This window comes from Chelonia mydas, chromosome 8 (genome assembly GCF_015237465.2).
Source record: "Chelonia mydas isolate rCheMyd1 chromosome 8, rCheMyd1.pri.v2, whole genome shotgun sequence".
Lineage (NCBI taxonomy): Eukaryota > Metazoa > Chordata > Testudines > Cheloniidae > Chelonia > Chelonia mydas.
The window spans coordinates 99,287,980-99,313,160 of record NC_057854.1 but is presented as its reverse complement, the minus strand read 5'-3'; the positions used below and the strand labels follow the sequence as shown (position 1 = coordinate 99,313,160).

The window sequence follows — 25,181 nt, the reverse complement described above, 5'->3', positions numbered from 1 at the left end:
TTAAAATTAAGCACTTTTCCTCTAGTTTGTGCTGCTTTTGCACTTCCAGGTTCCAGCCAGGACCAGACATGTGAAAATACCATCGGAAAGGCTGGCCTTGGGGTACTCCTGCCCCAAACAGATGTCGGAAGTAGTGAAAGGTTTCCGGTCCAACTTTGCAGACCCGAGCGGTTTGGATAAACATTTGGAGCCCCCTTCTTCTGTTGTGGAAAATTTAAAGTTGGCGCAAGAGACTTCTCCTTTGCAAATCCTGCCACCTTTCCTTTCTACACCCTTTCCTTTCTGCCTCATTTTTAACCTCTTCATTTCCTTCTCCTTTCGCTTTTTAACTTGAGCTTTGTGCCGCAGCATATCAAGGGTTCGGGGGAATAATGTTTGTATGAAAGATCCTCTGCAAGATAAAGAATTGTACTAAATTTATGACAACAAATGTTTACTCCTGGAAGAAGCATTATTTAGACTGCATTTCTTTGGGATCAGAAATAACTATAATGATAATTATTAACAACAAAGGAGATTGCCCAGGTCTGACAAAAACTATTGCTATGTGAACTTCTAGGAGTTTTGGCTTGATCCTCTTCACACATGTGGCTGTGTCATCCAATGTGTGAATCCCTACTGGCTGAAACTTGAGTCTCCTCTCCCCTGTGGCTGTGTAAGCAGGAGTAATTCCAAAGAAGTGATGCTGGTGTGCAGCTGGTGGAGAGACCAATCAGATATCAACATTTCAAATGCTTAACTCAGCCCCTTATAGTTCAGCGGCTAGGGAAAAGGACTGGGAGTGAGGAGACCTGGGTCTACGATTGCCTCTGCCACTGATTTACAGTGACCTTGGCCAAATCATTTTGTTTCTGTTTCCACTTTTCCTAATGAGATTGTTAACTTTTTAGGGCAGGGATTATCTATATGTGTACAATCCCTAGCACAATCTGATCTTCATTGGGATCTTAATAATAATAATAATATTCTAGCATAAACATTTCGCCGGCTCTCTCAGATTTGGACTATCCAGCTGCCAAGGTTATATGGAAAATTCCTTCTGAACAGACTTTCTTGATGTATTTTGTTACTTCTGTGGCCACATTTAGTTCTGGAGCAAATCACAGAAGAAAGCAGAGTTGCACTCAGTCGAACGAGGGTGGAATTATGCCCTTTGTTTCAGGTAATTCTCAAAGGGTGGAACTGGCCCATCCTCCAAGCCTGAGAAAGGGTTCAATTTTGTCTTTATTGTTTTTTTGGGTGAAAGTTTGGGAGTGGGAGCACTCTCATTTCTTGCTAACATATATTTCCATCCTTAACTAATACCATACAGGTTCCTATTTAACTTCAAGTGCCAAAATCCTTCAGGAAAATCCTTCAATTAGTTTGCATACAAATACTGTTCCCACTGTACCATGAATGGGGCAGAGGCAGAACTGGTACCTAGGTTATTTTTCAGACAACTGCAGAATAGTGAACATACTGTAAAAACTAATAACCTTTGAAGCTCACCCTCTGAGTGATTACCCCATTCCCATCTAATGACTTAAAGATGTTCTATTCCTCTTGGATTTGGCAACAACAAAGATTTCAACCTTATTAAAACCAGCCTGTCAGGAAACGACATGTCATCCCTAGGGAAAAAAAAAAACTAAGAAAGAAATGAAATGAAATTCTTTAAAATCCCTGTGAACAATAAGTCAAGATACCATAGCTGAAAAATACCATGATTTGTTGGCTAGTGTTTGGGTGGTCCAGATACAGGAGATGACAACTTTAGTTCTTCCCTTTGCCCTCCTTAGAAATGCTTGGATGGTTCTCTAAGATCCTCAGAAGATCCCTTGTGATTTCATATTAGGACTCTGCCAGATCCTCAAAAATAGTTCGGCTCCTAATTTCCATTGAAACCGGTGAGGAGCAGGGCCTTCGTGGCCACAGAACCTAGAAAATCCATCCCAGTTTTTACATGAAACCCAGCTCTTGCTGAGATCGAATACTTTGGAACTGTTTGTTTGGCCAGGTCTATGGAGACAGCCAAGCCAAAATGTGCTCAGTAAAGTTGCTGGGTTGATAATATTGGCTCATAAGAGTCCATATGCTCATTCTGTGCACATATGTGGATGTACAAAAATGCTTCTCTGAATTGTGCATGCAGTTTCTGCAGCTGCATGCATAATCATGGTAACTATGCATGCAAATGACCACATGCTTGTCTAACTGGTCAACCTTGCCCACACTTCCTGTGATAATCAGCACAATCGTGGGAAGTCAGCACACAAGCTATGCAGGCAAAGATGCCCAGAAAATTAGGAAAAATCTGGTCTGTATTGTGCTCATTCAAGGCTACCAGCAATTGGATGGTCCGCAACATGTGCCCATTAAAAGAAATAGGTTTTCATGTGATGAAGCTGTAAATCAGGTCGTGTCAAACCCTCCTCCCCAAATGTTGTGTTGCTTGAAATCTGAATCCATCTCTTTTATCCACTTTCTGCACATGGCCCCCATTGTTAAAATGGTCCGAGCCAGAACACCCACATCCAAACACCCCAATCTTGCGGTGATCCATGTTGGGATCCAGATTTGTGTCTCTTGGGCTCAGCCTATTGTTAAATCAGAAACAGAATGGCTAGCCCTACGCTCTCCTGTGCTTATTCATGTGTTTGTTTGGAATATTCTATTCTATTCTATTCTATTCTATTCTATTCTATTCTATTCTTTGCAGATGCACAGGATTAACCATGCATGTTTAGATATGCGTGAGGAAAAGACATATATATTTGTCTCTAGTGTTAAACACTTTGCAAGGTTTTTTCTTCTTTTTTTCCCTCCTCTCTGCACCTTATTCCATCTCTGTGTAGCTTTTTTTTTCCTGCTTGGTCTCAGCCGCATATTGCTCTCTGTTATTCGTTGGACTCTGTCCTCTGTCTCTCTTCCCGACGCTGTTCTCAAACAGAACATTAGGCGAATAACTTCAAGTTCAGGTCAGATCCTTGAACCTACTATGTCTGAGCAGTGCTGAATTTAGGCAAATTATAAGCTGGGAAAAAAGTGCAAGCTCTTTTGTCTTTCCCTGAATTCGAGGGTCTGAGGCGTGGGGGAAAAAGTTTCAGGTTGTATATTTGCCAATTTAAAATGTGAAGGTCATTACGCCTTGGTTGCCCACAAGACACGAGCTACTTCCTATGTCTTACAAGGCAACTATAGTGGAACCAGGCACCACACATAGTCCCCATCTCAAAACATTTCCAGAGCAAAGTAAAGTACCCTCGGAAGTCCTGGAGATGCCAGTAATTACTTGTACAAAAATCTTTGACCGCCTGCAATGCTTAAAATCCTGCTAGCTAATCGGAGTTTCCCTGTGATACACATTAATTAGGAGCCTATCTGGAAATGACTTAAGTGTCTCCATGGAACCATATCTAAGCTTTCTGTGAACCCATTCAGACAGTTTGCACACGTTTGCAACACTTCCCAGTGGCAGCACTGGACTTGGCCTCATAGATACTGAGCTGCTCCCAGAGAAACAGTCTTTGCTCCCAGTTTTCTAAAATTGCCCATTTCATGGGTGAACGTCATGGGTATAATTCTCTGTGGTCCATGTTCTGCCCTTTGCTACCCTGGTCAGTGAAAATGTTCCCAAGTGCATAACCCACAGAGAGATCTCTAATGTTTGGAGAAGGGGGAATTCTATGGTGGAGGTGACAAAACCTTTTTTTACATGGGGACTTGGAGTTTGGGATGCTTGAATTCCAAGCTGATTCCGGTCCTATTATCCGTTTCATATTTAATTGATAAATACTGGGTTGAATTCATCCCTGGTTTAACGCCATTCACTGCTATTTATCTTAAATGCACCTGAAAATAATAAAGCACGTGCTCCATCTAAATGAAATGCAAACTTAAATCAGCCTTGTAAAGTTAGCCTCCCCATCAGGGTGAAAACACTATTGTTTACTTGTATTTTAATAGCCTGTCAAAAAAAAAATGCCCAGGTGAGTGTATTTATCTGAGATGCACCCAAATCTGAAATGCACTTTTATTCATCTTTGCAGGATCCACAGAATTTTACAAAGCTGTATAAAAGTGCATCTCAGATTCAGGATATGAAAAGCCACTTTAGTGTAAAGAGTGGATTTCTCCCTCCCCCTCAGCTTTTTGATAGGAGATAGCAATCTGATTTCTTTTCTTTTCTATGAAATAGATGATATGCCACGCATCCTCATAGTTAAAGACTTCAAGGACCCAGCCGTGGGAACATCTGGCAAGTGAAAGCTCTGGATATGGAAAACAGAAATGTAGAGGCTCATATTTATAAATTGGAAGGGCCATCAGGACATCTGCTAACAAGCTTTCCTCCAGAGTCTGTTTGCTGCGCACGGTTGTTCACCGGCAACAATAAACATGAGCATGGATCATGTGCCTGGCCTGCCGTTCCTTTGAGTAGCTGAAGGAACATATGCTCTGGTTAAACATAAATGCTCTGCTCTCACAACACAGAAACACAAGTGTTCGCAAACCTCACAGCAAAGTTCTTGTATACCAGACCTCATAGGGATCTGTTCCTGGAATGGGCTAAAAGTAGCCTGCAAAAAATCCTTGCATTTACACAAAGAGAGTCAAGCCCACTTAGTAGCAACCTGTACAATGGAAAATCCCACATTTTTCTCCAGACTTTTGTTGTGCAAGGGTGCAGTCCTGAGCCCCAAACTCCTGTGACCTCCAATGGAGTTTGGGGTGTGTATCCCGTGTCTGGAACAGATCCCCAGTTAGCACAATTGTGACCAACAGATCAAACATTAAAAAGTATGTACGTAAAATCAAATTTCTTTTCCATTTATAGTACAGGCATCTTTCCTCCAACAGGTGCCAGCAAGGAGTACCTTACAAGCCCCTGAAAAAAAGTAACACAAAAGATAGCAATCATAATAATAATCATAATAGTGACAGAGGATTTTGCTAATTGGTCCTCTGATCTAGGTGCCTGTAGGATCCTGTTCACAGACATCAAGGCCCAGATCCTTAGAGTATCTCTACACTGCAGGCTGGAGGCATGATTGGGAGGGGTCATAGGCAGGAAGCTAGACTGCCCCACTGCCTCCGTGGCTGCAATTATACAGCTATTGTTATTCAAGATGGCTTTGACCTGTCTAGATCAAAGTTAGCTCAGGTAGGAGAACACATGCTGCAATCACGCCTCCAGCCTGCGGTGTAGAGATACACTCAGATCTATTTATGCACCTCACTCCCATTAAAATACCTTTAAGGAGCTGGGCCCAACAGCCTAATCAGTTAGCATTAATACTGGCTCCACATATAAAAAGTAGTCAAGGAAAGGGGGGGAAAAAAGAAGAAATAAGACGGAGGAAAGTGGTGCTCTCTATTAAAAAAGGAAGTTGTTGCATACCTGATGCCCGTATAATTATTGTTCGTATTACAGTAATGCCAAGAGGCCACTGCGGGGCCCCACTGTGTTAGGCGCTGTACATACACATAGTCAGAAATAGTCCCTTCCCCAAACAGTTCGCTGTCCCAAAGCCCTGATCCTTCAAAAGCTTATACAAGTGCTTACCCTTTTTGTACTGAAGTCAACGGGACTTGGATAAAGGTAAGCCCCTGTGTGAGCCTTCGCAGGATCAGGGCCTGAACGGGCAACACAGAAAAAGGGTGGGAGAAAGCGATACAAAATACAAACAACAGTTGGGGAACGGCGGCACAGAGAAATTAAACGTTTTGCTCAAGGACACGGAATAAATCCAGCAGAGTCAGGACCTGAGCCCAGCTGTCAGTCCAATGCCTTAACCTCAAGACCATCCACCCTCCTGTAAGTAGAAGGCTACTATGCAGTATGAAGGCATGCACGCCACCTAATTTAGTGTAAGAGATGTGATTGTCATAGCTTGGCAGCTACCAGTTCTTACAACCAAATCGGAACCAAACACTTTATTTATACCACGTCAGACACACCTGAAGTGGCTGAACAAAACATGGTTGCAGCAGGGTTATACTTTTTCAAGCAAAGAAACCCCCAACATTATGTATACGTACCATGCATCTTCTTAAACGCTAGATGCCATGCAAGTACTAGAAAACAGAAATGAAAGAGATATTCCTGTATAGGATCCATACCAAATCTTGCGTCTTACATTCCTATTAGCAGACTGAGAAGGAAGGAAGGGAAAATGTTCTTGGATTCCTGAATAGAGAGTAACTATATGTACAAAAATCTTTGCAGATCTGGCCTCTAGTTTGGTTAGTTTCACTCATCCACCCAGTTGGAAATATTTAACCAGTAACAAATGCGGATTTTAGATTCAAAGACTGCTCAAAATCCTCTACCAGCAAGATACAAATGTTCTATTCTACGTGTTTATTTGCCTCATTTTGCAGGAAAAAAGCTTTGCTTAAGGTAGTTTATTGCTGAAAGTAGCGAAGAGAATACAAAACGTGTTGCCTGTTTCTTCATGCTCCTGAAAGCCAGACACTTGTATAGGCTAATTTCTGCCCTCAGAGAGACATGCAGAAAGGCCAGTCAAGTCAGTGACAGTTCTGTAGACAGATCTGAAAGCACAATTTGTGTGCACTTGGCCAATATCAAATACAAAGTTGCAGTGTTTTAGAGTGCGAACATGAATAGCAAAATCATCCCTGGACTTTTGGAGAATTACTTTTTTACTTCTCTAGCCTGCCCTATTTCCTTCTGGAGAACCATAAAATGTCCTTTTTGACTGAAGGTAGGGTGACCAGACAGCAACTGTGAAAAAACGGGATGGGAGTGAGGGGTAATAGGCACCTATACAAGAAAAAGTCCCAAAAAACGGGACTCTCCCTTTAAAAATGGGACATCTGGTCACCCTAATTGAAGGTACACTTTATAAAATCTGCTTGGTATTGTCTCTTATAAGAGCCCACTGTACACAGAAGTGATGTCTAGTGGTTAGAATGGGAGACTGGGAGTTGGAACTTCTGGGTTCTATTCCTGCCTCTGATTCATGCACCTTTTAACCTTGGGCAAGTTACTTAGGACATATTGTGCCTTCAAGGAACAGCTCTGCCTGAGGGCGGTACAGCCTGTCCCTCCCTCACCTGCAACACTCAACTGGTTGATGTGGGGTGGGAAACATGAGGTCATGCCCCTGATTCTTTGGGCAGATGTGCGCACTATCAGAAAGAAAGAAAGAAAGAAAGAAAGAAAGAAAGAAAGAAAGAAAGAAAGAAAGAAACTTTGTCTCTAAGTATAGACACTGCATAGTATACTCAATGATTATCAAAGTGGTGTAAATCTCTTAAATGATGGCAATAAAAAACAATGAGACTTTTCTTTAGATTTTTTTGGAAAATAAAAAGTTGATAGCTTGGCGTATTCCTTTGATCACATTTCAGCAATGCAAGTTTCTCAAGAACATTAGGAAACTTAAGCCTAGTGAAACTAACAGAATGAACAAAAAGTAGCTTTGGACCCATAGCCTGTTTATCATATGAAATCACGGCTGTGCATCTCTTTAGATATGTCTGGAGAATAGCAAATGAACCTTGTAGTTTTATAAGGTGAAAGACGTTATCACCCCTAGCAGGCTGCCAAATTTGGAGTATTAGCGTGATCATGCTAGAGTTTAAGACACGTGTCAGAGTTTTCCATTTCTTGTTGTGATGCATGACAAAATTCTAAACTGAACACATTTCACCATCTTAATTAATACATTGTGTGCACTTTGACCAACCTGCTAATCCAAGAAGCACTAATAAAAACCAGGAAAGAAACTATGTCAAAGCCGTATCACAGGCTACAGTAAAAAGATTTGCCTCTTATTCATATTGTTCTGAGTTATCCTTTGCAATTATTCAACTTTTGCAAAGATTTTATACACCCATCACTTTTACCAGGATACAGTAAATATCAAGCACAGATATTGGGCCTAGTCCTGCTTTCAATTATGGCCATGCAACTTCATTGACTTGTCTCATTTAATACTTAAATGGTACTCTCCCTGTGGCATAGATTGTCTTTTTGTTCTCTGTTTGTACAGCATTTAGCACTTTGGGGGTCTAGATCCATGACTAGGGCTCCTAGGCACTCTGATGATAATAATAACATAATAATAATAATAAATAATAATAGTGGGATTGCATCCTGGTAATTGAGACAAGCATGTGCTCCTCTGACAACAGTCTACATGATGAAATGCAGTAAAGACAAGTGCAAAGTACTTAAGGAAAACTCAAATGCACAGCTACACAAAGGGGAATAACTGGCTAGGTGACAGTACTGCTGAAAAGGATTCGGGGTTATAGTGGATCACAGATTGAATATGATCAATAATGTGATGCAGCTGAGAAAAAGACTAATATCAATCTGGGGTGTATTAACAGAAGCATTGTATGCAAGACACGGGAGGTCGTTGTCCTGCTCTACTCGGCACTGCGGTGGCCTCAGCTGGAGTGTTGTGTCCAATTCTGGGCACCACACTTTAGGAAAGATGAGGACAAATTGGAGAGAAAAAACAACAACAGATAAAATGTTTAGAAAACCTAACCTCTGAGGAATGCTTAATAAAACGGGGCATGTTTAGTCTTGAGAAAAGAAGACTGAGGAGGGACCTGATAACAGTCTTCAAATGTGCTGTTACAAAGCGGACTGTGATCATTTCTTCTCTTTGTCTACCGAAGGAAGGACAAGAAGTAACAGGTTTAATCTGGAGCAAGGGAGATTTAGGTTAAATATTAGGAAAAACATTTTAACGCTAAGGGGAGTCAAGCTGTGGAACAGACTTCCAAGGGAGGTTGGGATCACTATGGCTGGAGGTTTTTAGGAACAAGTTGGACAAACACCCGTCAGGGATGGTTTAGGTTTACTTAGTTCTGGCTCATCACAAGAGGCTGGATTTAATGACTTCTTGAGGCCCCTTCCAGCCCAACATTTCTATTCATCTGTGTTAAAAGGCTCTTGCATTCAGGTCGCCAACTCTCAGGATTTTAGGGCGAGTCTCCTGATATTTGATGTAAAGCCTCCGTGCCTAGAAGTCCGATGATCACATGGGAATTTATCTATCCGAAGCACTTGCATCTCAGTGCGTTCACTATTGTCGCTTGGTACCTCATGGTCTTTAATGCATTTATCCACCCAACACCCCTGTGAGGTGGGGCAGTGCTCGTCTCATGTTTGGCAGCTAGGGAACTGGGAAACAGAGGCTAAGTGACACCTGCAAGTCACGCAGGAAGTCTGCAGCCGAGCAGGGAACTGAACCCAGGTCTGCTCAAGTCCTAGGCTACTGCCATGACCAATGGACCATATTTTCTCTCACACTACATTTAAATACAGTAAGTTTCCATAGCTGCCGAGACCAGCTTGAAAACGTGGCCGAAATGCACCCTGATGGCTCAGAAACCAGAAGGGCAATAAAAAGAATCCCACATTAACTATTAAAAAAAAGAACTTAAGCAAATTTCACAACTCTTTGAACATTCAGGGAATGGCCATAAACACAGAATGTGGAATACAGGAGGGATTTTCAAACACACTCACTGTTGGCCTAACAGTGCTGCCATTGAAGTAAAGGAGTTTTACCACCAACTTCAGTGGAAGGAGTTGTCAGGCCAATGCTTTGGAAAATCCCCCCAGACACTTTCAAAGTACAAATATTTTGATATTACCAGGTATAATTATGAATTACTGTATCTACAAAGGAACTTGGTACACATGACTAATTAGTTTCTCATAAAAAAGAATAGATGATTGATTCCGGGTCCCGATTGGGGATTGATAAATAAAATATTATAATAACTAATAAAAATGAATGCTTTTACATAACACCTTTCACTTGAAAAACCTCAAGTGACTAACAAACATTAAAGGGCCATTAAAGGGCTTGACGTCTGCAGTGCGGCTCAGAAGCAGCAGGATAATGTCACTCCGGTGAGTAGAGCAAGGTGGGAAATGGTTTTCCTGTTCCACCAATATTTTGGAGAGTTCAAAATCGTTTTCCCTTCTTGACTCAGGACAAAAAGTCAAAAGCTGAAAATGATTCATGAATAAGGCTGTGAGTCTGTCATGGAGGTCACGGATTCTGGGACTTTCTGGGACCTCCATGACTTCTGCAGCGGCAGGTTCGACAGATCCCAGGGCCACCTAACCACCTCAGGTAGCCTCCGGGCCAGCCACACAGGCTGCTGCTGGGGCAGTTTCGGGTCACCACGTGCCACGCCCCCCCCCTCAGCAGCAGTGATGGTCCTGGGCCACATTCTGCCACTCCCCCACCCCCTGGAGCACCAGCAGTGGTCCCGGGACATGCGCCGCTTCCCCCCTCAGCAGCAGCAACGGTCCTAGGCTGCGCATGACCACCCCTGCCCCCTGGAGCACTAGTGGTAGTCCTGGGACGTGTGCCACTGTCCCCCCCCAGCACCAGCAGTGATCCCAGGCTGCCCCCTCCAGAGCATCTGCGGTGCCCCCAGAGCCCCCGCTCCAGAGCACCCAAGATTTAGTCAGAGGTATATACTATAAGTCATGGACAGGTCACTGGCCATGAACTTTTGTTTACTGCCTGTGACCTGTCCATTACTTTTACTAAAAATACCCGTGACTGAATCTTAGCCTTATTCATGAACTGAAAAACTGATTTATTTTTTTAGTTTGGATCAACTGAAATGTTTTGTTTAGATCATTTCAAAATGTTTTGTTTCTGTTTTTTTCCCTTATCCAGTACAAGTTGTAGGGGCAAACAAGTTAGTTAGTTTTTAGAGAGAGCTGGACAAATTTATGAGTGGTATTGTATGGTGGGGTTGTTTGTGATGGGAGGGGGCAGCCCCGGGGGTCCCTTCTAGTTTGTGTCTTATGTACCTAAAAATCTCATGCTTCAGGGCTTCACCCAGTCTCCTGTAAGGGTCAGGAAGGGATCCCCCCAAGTCGTCTTCTTCTTCTCTCTCTCTCTTTTTTGGTCTCTTACATGAGTAGCTTCAGGAATGGCCATGGGGGGAGATGGGACATTGGAGGGGGACGGCCATTGTTCTGAGGTGGCACAGAGTATTCTCTCTCTCGGGTGCTTGACTGGCCGCTTCTTGTTCACATGCTCAGGGTCTAACTGATCACCATATGTGGAGTCGGGAAAGAATTTTCCCCCAGGTCAGACTGGCAGTGACCTTGGTTTGTTTTTTTTTTTACCTTTTTCTGCAGTGTGGGGTATGGATCACTTGCCAGAATCATCTGGGGTATGGCTCACTTGCCAGGATCATCTGGGTATATCTCACTCAATCAATTAGGTCACAGTGGGGCCTTGGGCACTGGTGTTTATCAGTCTCTCCTATTCTCTGCTTGTGACACTTGATAGTTTAGTCTCCTCTGGACTGTAATACTTTGGTCTAATTTTGGTTGTTGGGTTTAGTGTGAGGGTGCTGGAGGTTAGACTACATGCTCTGGTGGTCCCTTCTGGCCTTTAACACTATGACTCTCTGACTATTAATTTCTTTCTTTTTGTTTCTTTTGTTTTAACCTTTTTCAGTCTAATTTGCTTAAATTTCTAATCCAAAAGTCATTTTGAACTGGGAAAGGAACACTTTTCATTTTAAAAGTTCTGAAACAGTTTTCCCTGACGTTGGTTTTCCCCTTGACTTGGGCATTTCATCAAACCTGATCCTGTTTCGTGAATTTCAGTTTAGACTAATCAGCATTTTTCAACAATAAAACAATTCACTGGGAAATTCCCGACCAGATCTAATTGCAAGTCCTCCTGATGAAGTCAATGGGACTACTCAGAGTAAACATGATTCCTAGCAGTCTGTGTTTTGCACAGTTAAATCAGGGCCCGATCCAGTAAAGCACATGGACAGCTTTAAGCACATGTGCGCTTGGAACTATGCACAATGGAGGTATGCACATGCTTAAAGTCTCACTTCCTTACTTTTAAAATCATGAAAGCAACACCATCCGATCATAATGCCACATAGCTTTTTCAATGGGACTACTCACAAGAGAACAGCGAGCAAGATTTGGCCAGGAACTTCATATTTCATTTCATAAAAAAAAAGAACTCCTTAAGAACGAGTGTAAGAATCTCCAAGTCACTCAGGAGACATTTGGAAGCTGATGTTTACACTGAACTGGTTAATAACCGGCTGCATTTTGTCGTCACTTGAGTATTTGTTGAAGAGCAATAATTGGAGCATGTTATCTAACAAGTCAGAAGGAAATCAAGCCGATATCCCTTCTTGTTTGAGGGCACTCATGGAGGCATCACGGTGATATCAAAGATTGCTGGGGAGAAGGAAGAAGGAAATGGTGGATGGGGTAGTATTTAATAATTAATCAGGAAGTGGACACAAGTTGCAGTAACTTACTTAGGTTACATACTCCAGTGAGATATAGGGTCAGATAGCTTTGTTGCCCCTTTATGATGCTCTGGAGGTGCAAAGGGGATATCAACTAGGTGGACATGGCCAGCAGAGAATTCCCTCAGTAGAGAGGGAATTTCCAGGTGGTGTAGGGTCAGGGTAGCAGCTCTATATCCCCACCTTGCAGTTCCTTAGTGTAGGGGGCCTGAAGGAGGCATGGACCGGAAAGGCAGGCATTGTAGGGCCCTGTGGGTCTAGCACCTGGAAGCAGCCATCTCCAGGCTGTAACCAGCTTGTACTCCACTGCCCATGACCCTCTGTGGACACAGATCCTGGGAAGTCCCGCCTCAGGGGCTCTGATTGGCTCCCCACCCTATATAAACCTAAGGGGTATTCCAGGAAGTGTCTCGGCAACGGTGTGGATTCCCTGTAGCTGCCACAACCATTCCTTGCTCCTGAACTCCCGGCTTTGACTTCGGCTTGATTTGGACTTCACCTTGTGACTCAGATCCTGAAATCTGACCCTTGGTATCAGTCCTAGCCTGGAACCTGATTATGCATTCCTCTGCTACTCCCTGCCTCAGGTTGGTCCCTGTTCTGACCCTTGTCCTGACTGCCTGTGTGGGGTTCCCGACAGGCCTGGCTTAAGCCTCTCTGTTCCTGGCTGCTGGAAGAGCTCGTTGGAGTCACAGGTAACTGGTCACAAGTTAGAGAAGTCCCAAGGCTACTCTCTAACTAATGCTGGGGTCTAGACAGGGCTCCAGCCAATCTGACAACAGGGGAAACACAAACCATAGAGCCACCATTACCCCTTCCCCATTTCCTATATTGAGCATAGATTGGCTGGAACAGAGAATGGAGCCCATAGTGTCCATCAGTGGCTATGTATCCCTTTAGCATCCACTACACTAAACAGAGAGACTGATGGAATATTTTAAACAAACACAACCCCACTGATGGAAATTTCAATCTCAAAGCCACCATATGAAAGAAAGTCATCTGACCACAATTTACCTGTTAGACTTCAAAAGTGTCTTGGTCTCCTAAAAAGAAAAGCAGCCTTCTCTTTAATGCAACTAAGTACTATATTTCAGCCCTGTGTGTTGTGAAAGGGAAACAATTTGGATTCATTTACTGAAATTTACCTTTCAGATGCAGTTAAGCAGAATTAAAAATTTGTACAAATTGACAGCATTCTGTTTTCCATCACTACATTGTCTTCAAGGAAAGGATAACAGACTAACTGGCTTAAATTCCAGCCCAACTGATAAGGTTCACTGTATATGGGCATGATTAGGGGAGTTTATTGCACATTGTCACTCTTCATTCATCACTGGCTTAAAGTTTTTAGTCTGAAATAGCTGTCACTTTGAAAAGAAATGGATGTTTGTAATGTTACTGCATTCATCTGGGGTTGAACATTCACCAATGGGGTATCAAGGAAATGCCATTCCCATTCACAGTGGGATTTTATTTCATTTTCAGGCAATAACAGACCTGCAGTTCCATGGCTACACTAGACACTCTTAGTCCTTTCCTTCTTCTCTGACAAGTCTCCTCCCCGCTCCTTGAAATTTTCTACATTTGCTCCCATTTTTCATTCTGCATGAAGCTGAAGCTTCTACTCACCCTCAATGCACTCCATAACTCCACCCCATTAACAGCTCTTGTTCAAGGCTCAGCAAGGCTGTTAATCCCTGATTTGCCCTTCACTCTCATTCTGCTCTACCCAGTCCTTCCTTCTCACCATTTCATTTGTCCCTTTCACTTCCTCCAGACTCTCTGCCTTATTCCAAATTATCTCAGCTCCTGAAATAGTCCTCCATTCACCAACCTCCCCGCCTTTCTACCTGTAAGGAACTTTTCTAAAGACCCTTCTATTCTATAAAGTGCTCAAATGACAATGTCAACAACCGATGGTGTATATATTCTCTAGGTCTTGTAGTATTTTTTGCTTATGGTTTTAGAGTCTAAACCCTTAAGGGCAAGGACCTTGTCTGTTTGCACTCAAATGCCTACGGTATTTTAATTGCCCCAAGCATATAATCAGTAATTAACTATTCATATTAGAAGAGGAAACTGAGTTGATGGTTTCAATGGAAACAGTAAAACTTTCCCCATCCAACTGAAGCAGTGACCCTCTCATAGGGTGACCGGATGTCCCGAATTTATAGGGACAGTCCTGATTATTGAGTCTTTTTCTTATATAGGCTCCTATTACTCCCCACCACCCCCGCACCCCGTCCTGATTTTTCACACTTGCTGTCTGGTCACCCTACCCTCTCAGTGCAATCCATCCATGCCCCCCATCCCCCGACACTCCCACCTTCCCCCCAAAATCCCAGCTAAGCTAGCTGAACTGCTCAACATTTAGTTTTGTGGAAATCAAAATGTTTCGTGCAAAGAAACAAATTTGAAACAAAATGAAGAGTTCTGAAAATGGAAATGAAACCATTTGAAAAAAAATTGTTGGAATAAAATTGTATTTTTCAACCCCCACATATGACATAGTTCACTTTGTAACAAATCTTGGCTTTGTCAGAGCAACAGGGGGAGGTGAATTCCAGATCTAGAAACCTTCTCCCAGAGGTGAAAGTAAGCCGGTACGGTCAGGTACGGCGTGCCGGCAAGAGCCAGTATGCCGTGCCAGACTGGACCGGCTTCCCCGGGGGTGATTTAAAGGGCCCAGGGCTCCAACCGCTGCGGGGAGCCCCGGGCCCTCTAAATCACCCCTGGAGCTCCAGCAGCGGGGCTCGGGCAGTGCTTTAAAGGGCCTGAGGCTTTAAAGTGCTTTAAAGACTTTAAAGTGCTTTAAAGACTCCCCGCCGGAGCTCCGGCAGCCGGGCTTGGGGAGAGATTTAAAGGGCCCAGAGCGCTGGCTGCTGCGGGGAGTCTCAGGCCCTTTAAAGTGCTGTCCAAGCCCTGAAAGCACCACCGGAGCTCTGGCAGCAGGGCTCAGGTGCAGCGGCCGGAGCTCCAGGCCCTTTAAATCACCACCAGAGCCCTGCCGCCCCGGGGTAGCAGCAGCAGGGCATCTGCGGTGATTTAAAGGGCCTGGAACTCTGCGGCGGCTGGAGCCCTGTGCCCTTTCAGAGAATCACAGAATATCAGGGTTGGAAGGCACCTCAGGAGATCATCTAGACCAACCTCCTGCTCAAAGCAGGACCAATCCCCCATTTTTGCCCCAGATCCCAAATGGCCCCCTCAAGGATTGAACTCACAACCCTGGGTTTAGCAGGCCAATGCTCAGACCACTGAGCTATCCCTCCCCCCTTTAATTTGCCCCTGCACCCGGGGGCTCCCAGCCGCCTCTGCAGCTGGTAGCTCTGGGGTGATTTAAAAGCCCTGGGGCTCTCAGCCAGAGCCCCAGGGCCTTTAAATCTTGAAAGGCTCCGCCTTCTCTGGTTCAGGCAACGCCTCTTGCAGTTGAGGCCACTCCCTGCTCAGGACTCCAGAGTACCAGTAAGTCCTTTCAGTTACTTTCACCCCTGCCTTCTACCAGAACACCCTGATGTTATACAAATCTAGAGAGTATCAGTTTGTGTGTGACAGCTAGTCCCAGCTCTCAGGATAGAATAAAAGGAGAGAGACAATGTCTAAAATAAAATAATAATAATGTATGATGTTAAATGATGACTCGTCTTTATTAGACTATTTCAGATGGTGGCTATAACCCCAGAGCAGACTAGAAATACTGTATGAGTTAAGGCCTGAGTGGAACCATTAATTATGGATTTCCTGGCTTTTATAGGTTGAATTCAGACCTTTGATGTTCCTTTAACATTGTTCTCATTTGTTCATTTCCTTTGTTTCTGTATTGGAAGCTTAAAAAAACACCCTAAAATTTCCATGGATGTGTAGGAGATGGACTTTTAATCCACAGTCCATAAAAGCCCTGCAATTCATGGCTCATAAAGTCCTCTAATCCATGGTCAATAAAGCTTTGGAAAAGAGCTCTGAAACAGTGATTTCATAGTTCAGTGGGGTTCAGACAAGAACCTTTAATCTGGTTTAAATTTGCATGTGTGCTCCCCCACTCACACATTTGGCTTTGAAACTCAACTGAAAATATTGAAGTTTGAAGGCTTTGGATGGAAGCCGACTGAGTTTTACATGGTTTTCACCTGAAATAAAAATGACACAGGTTCCCCTCCCACCCCAACTTATCCCAGGTTTGTGCACCTTTCCCTCTTACCAAGTTTCCAGTGTATAACTTAACCCAATAATAGGGAAGCTAGGAAACAGCCGTGAACTGGGAGAACATTCTTGGTATACTGGGCCAGAGCCCAAGATGGTGTAAAATCAGCATAGCTCAGCTGTGGATCTAACCCATTGAATTTATCTTCACTTAAGAAATGCCCAGGAGCCAAGCTGGCCGCAGAATTATTCTATCGCACCCGTTCAGGAAATAATCAGACTACAAACTCTAATAACTTACACAGTCTTATGTTCTACTATGGCCAATGGGAATGGAACCATTTAAAAAATGACACCCTGTGCAATGCATCGCGCTAGCCGCAGCGAGCAGTTGATGCTGATGAAACGGAACTGCCAAAAGCACAATATGCAGCAGCTGGTTTGTAAAGTTCAATACCACATCCATTTTATTGGGAAACCAAAGCTTCCCATGAGCCTCTGATTTTGGATTAACAGTTTGTAATTTTTTTTTAAAACGGAAGTTGCTTTAGAATTGTAACAGCACCAAAAAAAAAAACAAAAAAACCCCAAAAACAAAAAACCATTTGAAAGCACTAAAGCAGATTTATTTTCCCCCTTCTTCATTTTAGATCTTTGATCTCCCACCCAACCCCCCATATGCCTCCTTAGAAACACTGCTGCAAAGCAAATGTCATGCAAAGTCTTGATCATCACAGGCTCTGTGAGCCAGAAAACGGACATTTTACCATCTCCTCAATCCTCATCGAAGGGAAAGGAATAAAAGGTTCAGATTCAGATGAGATCCTGTAGGGGGAGTAAAAGTATCGGTGCAACACTAAGCTGGGGAACCATCCTTTTCAAAATCATTTTTGGAAGCAATGGTAGTTATAAATAAAAAAAAAAATAGCCAATTCCATCCAGCTGTTTGAACTCATAGCTACATAGCATAGCAGGTATCCTGCCCGTTAGCCTGAATTTATAGATAATTCAGGGAGTGTGGCTAACACCCATACCCCAACCAGATCTGAGCCTTTAACACACCCTTTTGTCCCACATGATGTTGAGCTGGGACAGGCGGTCCTATGGAATCCTGGGACACTGGAGGACTTGGAACCCTTCAAATGGAAAACAAGGAGGTTGCCCTCCTCTGGGATAACTCAGATCACAAAAGCCAGGACTGAGTGCATGAGAGCTGGGGACAAAGCGGCTCCATCTGTGGAACAAACTTCCAGATAAAACCAGGAGAATCCAGACTCTGAGCATCTTTAAGAGACACTGCAAAACCTCCCTCTTCCAAAGAGCCTTTCCACCACAGCATAAGTCACACTCAGAACAGTGACACCCTCACCTGTCCATACACCCACCCAAAATAGGAAATAAAACCTGTAACATGGGTAAATCAACCAATCACAACATAAAATAGTTCGAAAAAACCTACAAAATACACAAATGAAAAGCACAGTTTTCACCCCAACATGGGAGAAGTACCAGAGACTCCATGCTTTTGCTATCAATTTTAGATGGAAGGCGGTCAGATACTTCTGTGATGGGCACCAGTATGTAACCCTAAGATGAACAGCTATATTGATAGATAGGTAGCCACTTCCAAATAACGTTTGTTTCATTTCCTTTGGTTTGTTAGCTGGCCTTTATAAACCTGTATTTTAAACCTCATCATGCCAACCTCTCTCTTTTCCTTTCCAGTTTGGATCCAATGTACCTATAACAGCTTAGCCTTCATCCCAACTCCCATATTCCCCCCTCTATGCCTGAAATATATCATCACACATTCCAGCCACAACTCCTTACCCCCAGAGTCCCCTCATGACTCATGACTTGGTTACATCAGCCAATCAGTGGGGCCAACAGTCAAGTCTTGAGACAATGAGAAGGAAAAAGGTGCTGGGGTAATAGCAATGACTCACCTGTCTTCTATTCGAACCCACAGGTCATTGAACTGCCTTTGGCGATGGTGTTTGTGCTGCTTCTTATGCCATTTCTTCTGACGGCCAAACTCTTCCAGCTGGCTGATGCTATCTGGTAGCAGGAGGTGAGGTGGAAGGCTGTCTTCTTCATCTGACTGAAGAGGAATCGAAGAGGGAGAAGACACTGGTACAGGCTCAAAAATATGGACAGCAGATGCAGCTGTTCCTGAGGACCCTCCCGAAGAAGAGCTTGTGTTCTTTGTCCTTGAGCTGCAAAACACATATAAATGTAATATATGAATGGGTGACCATCCTAACAAAAGCCTGATAGAAAGAACTATACCAGCCACTGTGAAGGCACATGAGGATGCGAAGGGCTTTTCCTACAGCGGGTTGGGAATTTTTTGATTAAACATTTTTTTCCCCCTCAGAAAACATCAATTTGTCAAAACAAAAACTTTCCATGAGAAAGTGTCGGTTTCGACACATTTTTCAACTTGAATAATTTTTGGAAAGAAGTTTTGAAATCGTCTAAGCATTTCATTTCAATATTTTAGAAAGGAAAAGATTTCTGGCTCAAAACATCTTTTTGGTTAAAAACCTTAAAGACGATTGGAGTACAAAATTAAATTAAAAAGGTCAAAATCAAAACAAAAGATTTTGAAATGATCGAAATGAAACAGTTCAACTGACCTGCAAACTTTCCCTCCACCTCTCAGGTTTTCATTTTACAGAAAAAGTCAAGACTTTGACTTTTCATTCCTGTTTGGGACAGGAAAAAAATTGAAATCTCAAAAATGTTCAAGGGATGGAAAAACCTTTTTCCTCACAGGTCTAACTTTTACTTCTATGCAGGCCAGGCACAAGTGTGGTACTTCCCATGCCTGATGATATAAGATACCTTTAATAATAAGCTCTTCAATCTAGCAGAAAAAGGTATAACATGATCCAATGACTGGAAGTTGAAGCTAGACATAAGACCATAAAAACGGCCAAACTGGCTCAGACCAAAGGTCCATCTAGCCCAATATCCTGTCTTCTGACAGTGGCCAATGCCAGGTTCCCCAGAGGGAATGAACAGAACAGGTAATCATCAAGTGATCCATCCCCTGTCACCCATTCCCAGCTTCTGGTAAACCGGGGCTAGGGACACCATTCCTGCCCATCGTGGCTAATAACCATTGACGGACCTGTCCTCTATGAATTTATCTAGTTCTTTTTTGAACCCTAAATTCAGACTGGAAATAATGTGCAAATTTTTAACAGTGTGAGTAATTAACCATTGGAACAACTTACCAAAGGCTGTGGCGGATTCTCCGTCACTGTGGGAAATCACACTATTGTTAACAAGCGGTTACCTTTGTTGAGGTCAAGGTGCATACAGGGTGGAAAGATATTGCCCTTCTTTCTTTCACTTTTAGAAGAAAATGCATTTTGTAGCAAACAACCATTTTCTTGACTCTTACGTTAATTATATTTGGGCAGCCAAATTTGGACTAGCAATGGGAGAACCTTATTATGTTTGAGGAAGGATGATCCAGTAGTTAGGACTGCAGGCTGGGATGTGGAAGACCCAGGTTCAAGTATTATTAATTATTATTATCCCCATTTTATGCATAGGGCATAGAGAGGTTAGATGACTTGCCCAAGGTCATATAAGAAGTCTATCCTAGTGCTGGGATTTGAACCCAGGTCAACTGAGGCCCTTCACCATGGCCATCTGAACTACTTCCACCTCTTGCATCTGTTCACTTTGGCTGGAACAGCTATGAGAAATGTCAGTTGTTGTTGTGTGTGTTTTTGTTTTGTGTTTTGCTAGAGTTTTAATAATTCTTGCTTATGGTCAGGTTAGAAACACAATACAACAGCCTCTCTCTCATGGGAATGCTAAGGTACCCAAAACAAAGGCACACAAATAATACAAAACCAAAGGGAAACTTTTCCTAACTTAAAGAAAAGTTCACATTAGATTTGAGATTTGAGTGAAGGTTCAACTGGGGCGAGATCGAATCTTCACCTATCCCAAGAGTGGTCCAAAGGGTACAGCGAGAAAAAAGTGGCATGAAACGCATAGTCAATGTGGCCTGCAAAACTATTTGTATTACACTGAAGCTGTGCCTTTTCTGACAGAAACAGTTAAAGCCCAGTTAAAAGTTTTGCCTCCTGAGTGAAACCAGTGAGTAACAAAAAATTCTTAACTTCACTGGTGACAATTTACAAAATGTGCTTCAAAGTGAAACCACATGTTTCATTATGGAACATTTTGTTCTAGTCCAAAAAAAGATTCATATCTACTACTATTAGTAGCTAATTTGTTCTTAAATCCATTAAGACAGCACTCTGAACAGGCAAAGTCACTTTCCACTATCTCACATTGCCCCTAAAAGTCTTTCCAATGTCACTCATCTGGATCCTCACTGCTACTAGGCATTCATTGTTGCTTACAGAAGACTTATTAATAAAGACACAGTAACTTTGACATTCAAAGGCAACAATAATGAGACTCTTCAAAGCTCAATAATGCTCTTACACCTAACCAAGAGGCTTCTCACTAAATTCACTAGGTTTGTTATGAATTCTAAAAACAGCTGATATTTCTTGACATTTCAAAATGTCAATGAGCCAAATTCTGACACCTTTACTCACGCTGAGTAGCACTTTACTCCACGGAGTGAACTATTACTCAGTATATGGGCATCAGAACTTGTCCCAATGAGATTCTGCTTCATGACTCATGTTGAGAACATTAATAAAAATATTTTGCACTTCTGTGGGGTCTTTCATTGAAGAATCTCAAAGTCTTCAAAAACATTTATTACGTTCCCCAAACCCATGCAAGATTGTAAGAGATAGATAGGGATCCCTATACTCACTGTTAAAGCAAAGCTACCCCCAGAAGGGTAGGAGGTATTGTAAGTGTCTAACAACATTTCAAATATGAAATGGCAGAACTATTAAATACGGTACCGGATGACGGGAGGATAGCTAATATAACTCCAATTTTTAGAAAAGATTCCAGAGGTGATCCTGGCAATTACAGGACGATAAGCCTAAATTCATTATTAGGAAAACTGGTTGAAACTGTAGTAAAGAACAGAATTATCAGACACATAGATGAACACAATATGTTAGGGAAGAGTCAACACAGCTTTTGTAAAGAGAAATCATGCCTAACTAATCTATAAGAATTCTTTGAGGATGTCAACAAGCATGTGGACAAGGGTGATCCAGTTGATTCAGTGTACTTGGAAGTTCAGACAGCTTTCATCAAGCAACCTCGACAAAGGCTCTTAAGCAAAGTAAGCAGTCATGGGATAAGAGGGAAGGTCCTCTCATGGATCAGTAACTGGTCAAAAGATAGGAAACCAAGGGGAGGAATAAATGGTCAGTCTTCACAATGGATAGAGGTAAATAGTGGTATCCCCCAAGGATCTGTACTGGGACCAGTTAGGGTGACCAGATGTTCCGATTTTATAGGGATAGTCCCAATATTTGGGTCTTTTTCTTATATAGGTGCCTATTACCCCCAACTCCCTGTCCTGATTTTTCACACTTGCTATCTGGTCACCCTAGGACCAGTGCTATTTAACATATTCATAAATGATCTGGAAAAAGGGAGCTGACAAAGTTTGCAAAAGATACAAAATTGCTCCAAAGTAGACTGAGAAGAGTTACAAAGTTGGTCCAATAAAAGATATGACCACACCAGCCTTTTCTCTCTAATGGGCTATGGATCAGTCCCAAAATCCTCAGTGTGCCACTCTGAGTATTTATGCTCATCTTACTGTGATAGTAACAGGGATAAAATAGTAACATACCAGTTTGTTTATATAGCCACTAAGCATGGTAAGCACAGTTATATTAAGAAGATACCACAGAGATAAGTATGATGCAAAGAGCTAGACAGAGAAGATGGACTCAAGCAGGGTGAAGGCAGGATGCCAAGAAGTGACGCAAATCTACCTAATGAGGCATGAAGTTGTCAGATACAGTGGTGAGGACGCTAGCCTAAGACTAGAGAGAGACCTGGATTCAGTTTCCTGCTGCACCACAGACTTCCTGTGGAATCTTGGGCAAGTCACTTAGTCCCTCTTGTGCCTCAGGTCCCCATGAAAATGGGGATAATAGCATTGCTCTACCTCCCAGGGCTGTTGTGAGGATGAATACATTAAACCTTGTGAGGAGCTCACTTACTATAAGACAGTGGGCCATGCAACTAAGTACCTAAGAGAGATAGCGTATGCATATACATTAAAACTGAGCATTGCCCCACAGCAGAGTTACATGACATTTCTGTGGAACTTTTCTATTGATGGTTATTTCCACATCTCCCAAAATGTTTCCAGTATTCTGAACAATCTGCAAAAAGGTCACCACAATAATCTCTTTATCTGATGCCTGGCCTGTACACACCAAACAAACTACCATATATGCTCATTTCTACAAGGAGAAGATCTGAAAGTGCAGCTCATGCATGGGGAAGTTCTCTGGCCTGTGTTATGCAGGAGGTCAAACTAGATGATCATAATGGTCCCTTTTCACCTTGAAATCTATGAATGGTTTCTTGAAGGTGCATTGAGGCGTCAGAACCCAGCATTTCCAGATTGTGTCACCTTCTCCCTTGTTTCTAGAGCTCATAATGTTCTGAATTCCTAGAAGATTGGAGCTGGTAGAGAGGAAACTTTGTAGGCTGAAATTCTGGAAACGCTTTTCAGAGAGTTGGATGACCTATCCCTGTTAAAATTAATGGGGCAACCAAATCCCTTTGGTAGCTTTGAAACTCTCAATCGTAATTCCTTCCACCACTGTTACACAACCCATGGGTTGTAAACTCGATATTCTGGAACATTCTTCAACAAGAGGATAAATAAATAGTGGAGCAATTACAAAATTTTGTAACCTAAAGAGGATCATAAACCTAACCACTTGCATTTTTAGTGTCTGGTGTATTGGGACCAGCTGAGTTGTGAGAGCTGTATATTACATTTGGTTAATATTTGTTCCATTACTGTTGTATCAGTAATCGTCTCACTAAGACCTAGTAGATCAGCGTGTGCTTTGCAGAGTTAGAGCTGTGACATATGCCCCTTCAAAGACCACTGGAAAATGGCCCCAGGAATGACAAAGCTAGAAAATAAAATACCGGGAATCTGAGGTGGAAATACATCTCGTGGAAAAATGGCCATAAACTCAATTATTTGTCACGGCTCTCACTTAGAAGTGGAAATATAATCAGGAGACCATTCAAGCAAAAAAAAAAAATCCTTAAAAATTGGATACAACAACAATAACAAGCTAGTTCAGCATGTTTTAATAGCATAAGAGTGAAACTATTTTGAAATTGATGTAATAAATTCTAGAGATCATGTTTTTTTTTTTCCAGATCTGGTTATTATCCCAAACATATTTAACCAGAAATGTAAACAAAAAATGTAGTCTAACAGAATATGGAAAATTAATCCAACTATATTATATGAACATTTGTAAGCTATTTTGTCAAACCATGGTAACACTCATGTCAATCAACGGGAGTCGTCCTGCTGATTTCAATAGGCTTTGGCCCTGCATGAAGGGTTTGCACATTTCTTTATTTTATGATTTTATAAACAATTTATTTTTAAAAAGAACTGGGCTGCAATTAGATTACAAGTGGGGTGAGTCTGCCATTAGATTCACTGACTGTTGGACGGGTTCTTTTCCTATTATTCTGCTTTCTCTCAGTTCTTAGCTTTCTTCACTAGCATTAGCAGAGCCATGTATGTAACAGGTAACCCCCCCTTGTAGATTTTTTTTCTCTTTCACCATTATTAACCAGCAATTTTTCAAGGTTATTTTTAGAGACAGAGAAGAAAACAAGGATAAGTTTTCATTTTCTGAGACCATGAGGTATTTTCCCTAAGAACAGTCAAAAAAATTCCACACCAACACACAAACGTTCTGCACATGTCTCATGGGATTTCCATGAGGCTCTTGACACACCTCCAGATTGGAAGCGCCCACCTTTCCCAAACCTGCCTCTCCCTGTGGGATGATCTGCAGGAATTTCTGAAAATTGAAACTCATGGATTTTCTTGGACCATGGATGAGTTTTCTACACCAAGAGCATGACCTGACCTTATACAATGATTCTGTAAACCAAGGCCTGAGGAATCATGAAATCAAGGTGATAGAAGGTAGAAACATATGATTACATTCTCTTTGTCGTTTAGCTCCCAGGATATAAGAAACATTGATTCTTCTGGGCTTGATTCTTCTGGGAAGAATTAGTCTTTTTCGTTCTGTAAAACTAGACAAAGACAGAGGTCCCAGTGTCACACTTTGTTCCTGGTAGCTTTACTGCTCTCAAGTTTGTACAAGGATTGATCAAAAATTGCCATGCTGATATTTCGGGCTGAGATTAATCTGCTTCATTGCTGTGCTTCTGCAGTTCTCACTCCTATTCTCTGGGCTCTTTGCTTGTTGCTATTCACCTTTGATTTTTAAATCATTATCAGGCTGTACTAAACACCTAGCACAGCTGTAGACAGAAAAGTGGGTTTGTACAAGTAACATCCTGGTGTTCCACATACAACCGTTCTCAATGATTCCAGATCTGATTTGTTTGCTTTGCTTCTTTTCTAACTGATGGTGCTACTAACTTAACCCGAGGCCTGAAAATCCAGTTGGTTTCTTTCTGCCTGCCACATTGCCAGCACCGGAAAAGATTCTGCAGTTAGAAATTAGCCAACAATTGTGTTAAGGAAGTATCAAGGCAGAGTAGACTACCGCTCACTGTCCCAGCGCTGTTTTGGATTCCTCAGA

At 42.4% G+C, this 25,181-nt stretch overlaps 1 protein-coding gene across 1 annotated transcript in view; it reads right to left on the bottom strand.

The window, feature by feature from the left end:
* TRABD2B (TraB domain containing 2B) overlaps window positions 1-25,181 on the bottom strand; it is a 407,706-nt gene that overhangs the window by 8,281 nt on the left and 374,244 nt on the right. Inside the window, exon 6 of the mRNA XM_037907480.2 lies at window positions 18,381-18,650. Within this exon, the coding sequence (XP_037763408.1) occupies window positions 18,381-18,650 (270 nt within the window). The remainder of the gene's footprint in view (window positions 1-18,380; window positions 18,651-25,181) is intronic.